The sequence below is a fragment of the Epinephelus moara genome, chromosome 4 (genome assembly GCF_006386435.1).
Source record: "Epinephelus moara isolate mb chromosome 4, YSFRI_EMoa_1.0, whole genome shotgun sequence".
NCBI lineage: Eukaryota > Metazoa > Chordata > Actinopteri > Perciformes > Serranidae > Epinephelus > Epinephelus moara.
Window position 1 is genome coordinate 22243950 of NC_065509.1, and position 1901 is coordinate 22245850.

A 1901-nucleotide genomic window follows, 5' to 3' on the forward strand; every position below is an offset into this window, starting at 1 on the left:
CAAGAGGCTAATTATGATGGGACACTGTGTCACAGCATCCAGTACAGATCTGGAGACAAACGCTACATGTTAGTTGGACCAAGGATGAGTATAGGATCTACTATAGTCCCTGGCAGCCATGCCAACACACTAGTGCTCCCTGACAGGAGGAGGGGATCTGGAGAGGTAAGAGCTTGAAAACAATATGATATATAATATGTTTATATGCATTCAGTTCTTTCATTGCTTTGTGGTAACGGCATTTCCTATCATCTGTCTAATGACCCTAGTACAGAGAAGTTGACCATATCAGAAATCTGATTGTGATGCTTATTTGGATCAATAAAAGTTAGTCTGATATTATTGAGATAAACTGTATTCACCAGGTGGTGATTACTCTTTCCAAAGCAAGAGATGTAGGTTTGCAAGTCAGTGTACCAACCGGCTGTGCTCCTTTGCTTTACTGTTTCAACAAGAGCCACACATTTATACAATTGTGTCTACTTCACTTACCACTTGCTCGTGAGCTGATAAATACCAAACATTTGAAATAGGGAACATTGTTTATTTTATGTCATCTATTGCACCCCATGCACCCAAATCCTAAAATAAAACTACCAATAACGTTTCTGGTTGTAGATATCTCCATTGGTATGTATGAGTATTGAGAATGAGACTGGACCACTTTGGCAAAGTGAAGTCAGGCAAAACACCTGGTTCAGATCTCTATCCGTGGTGCTGAAATGCAACTGCCTCTGTGGTTCATAGTGCACAATGAATATTAATTCAATAAACGTCACAAAAACATTACTTTTGGGAGCCTATCAACTGTCATATTTGTAACAACTTCAACTAATATAATTAAGAGATATTCGATGGACATATCTATTGTCACACAAATACAACACTTTGATCAGGTGTTTATATGCTCTAATCCTAATGGTACATGAGGGTTCCATTAGGTATACATTTTTAAATTGAAGTACACACCGCCTTCTACTGTCTCGGTGACCTCTGGGTGTCAGTATTACATTGGGAAACGATGAGAAACTTCGTCCCTCCCCTCACAAAGCTTTTGTTTGCCCCCGGAAAAAGGGAGAGAAGGCTTTTGAATCCAGCTCGCCACCGGACAGAATTGCGTTGTGCTCTTGTAAATATGCCACATATAATAGGTATCATATAGACGTTTATTACAGTGACGTTTTATTGTATATTACTGTGCTGTTGGATAACGATGGGGATCGAAAGGCAAACTCGACGAAGGCTCTGCTCCCAGTTTGCTTTTCATTTGGCTCTGCTGCTGTTTGTCGGAATACGGGCTTTGGCAGAAATAAGATATTCTGTTCCAGAGGAGGTGAAAGATGGGACTGCTCTTGGAAATGTTGCGAAGGATATTGGCATTGACATCACCTCTTTGATTGACCGACGGTTCCGTGTTGTTTCTGAATCTAAGGAGATATTTTTTGAGGTAAACCAGAACAATGGAGCTCTGTATGTCCATAAGAAAATCGACAGAGAGGAGCTGTGTCACGGAAGCGGTGCATGTCTCATGGAGCTAAAAGTCATAGTGGAAAACCCTCTGGAAATACACTATGTAGTTGTAGAAATTACTGATGTAAATGATCACTCTCCTAGTTTTCCCGAAAAAGAACAGACATTTGAAATAGGTGAACAAACATTACCTGGAAGACGATTTCAACTACACACTGCTCGTGATCCCGATGCTGGAATTAACTCTATTCGTACATATACTATAACATCAAATGAACATTTTGAAGTAGACATCCGCCAAAGCGACGAGGATAAGATACCATTTTTAGTGCTGAAGAAATCGTTAGACAGAGAACAAAAGAACAAACACACGCTGCTGGTTACAGCAGTTGATGGAGGCAAACCTCCAAGATCAGGGACACTGAATGTTT

At 40.3% G+C, this 1901-nt stretch overlaps 1 protein-coding gene across 1 annotated transcript in view; it reads left to right on the top strand.

Moving 5' to 3' along the window:
- Window positions 1-1213: 1213 nt before the first annotated feature.
- The window catches only part of LOC126389012 (protocadherin alpha-6-like), a 5919-nt gene continuing 5231 nt past the window's right edge, over window positions 1214-1901 (top strand). The window contains exon 1 of the mRNA XM_050042429.1: window positions 1214-1901. Coding sequence (XP_049898386.1) covers window positions 1214-1901 — 688 coding nt within the window.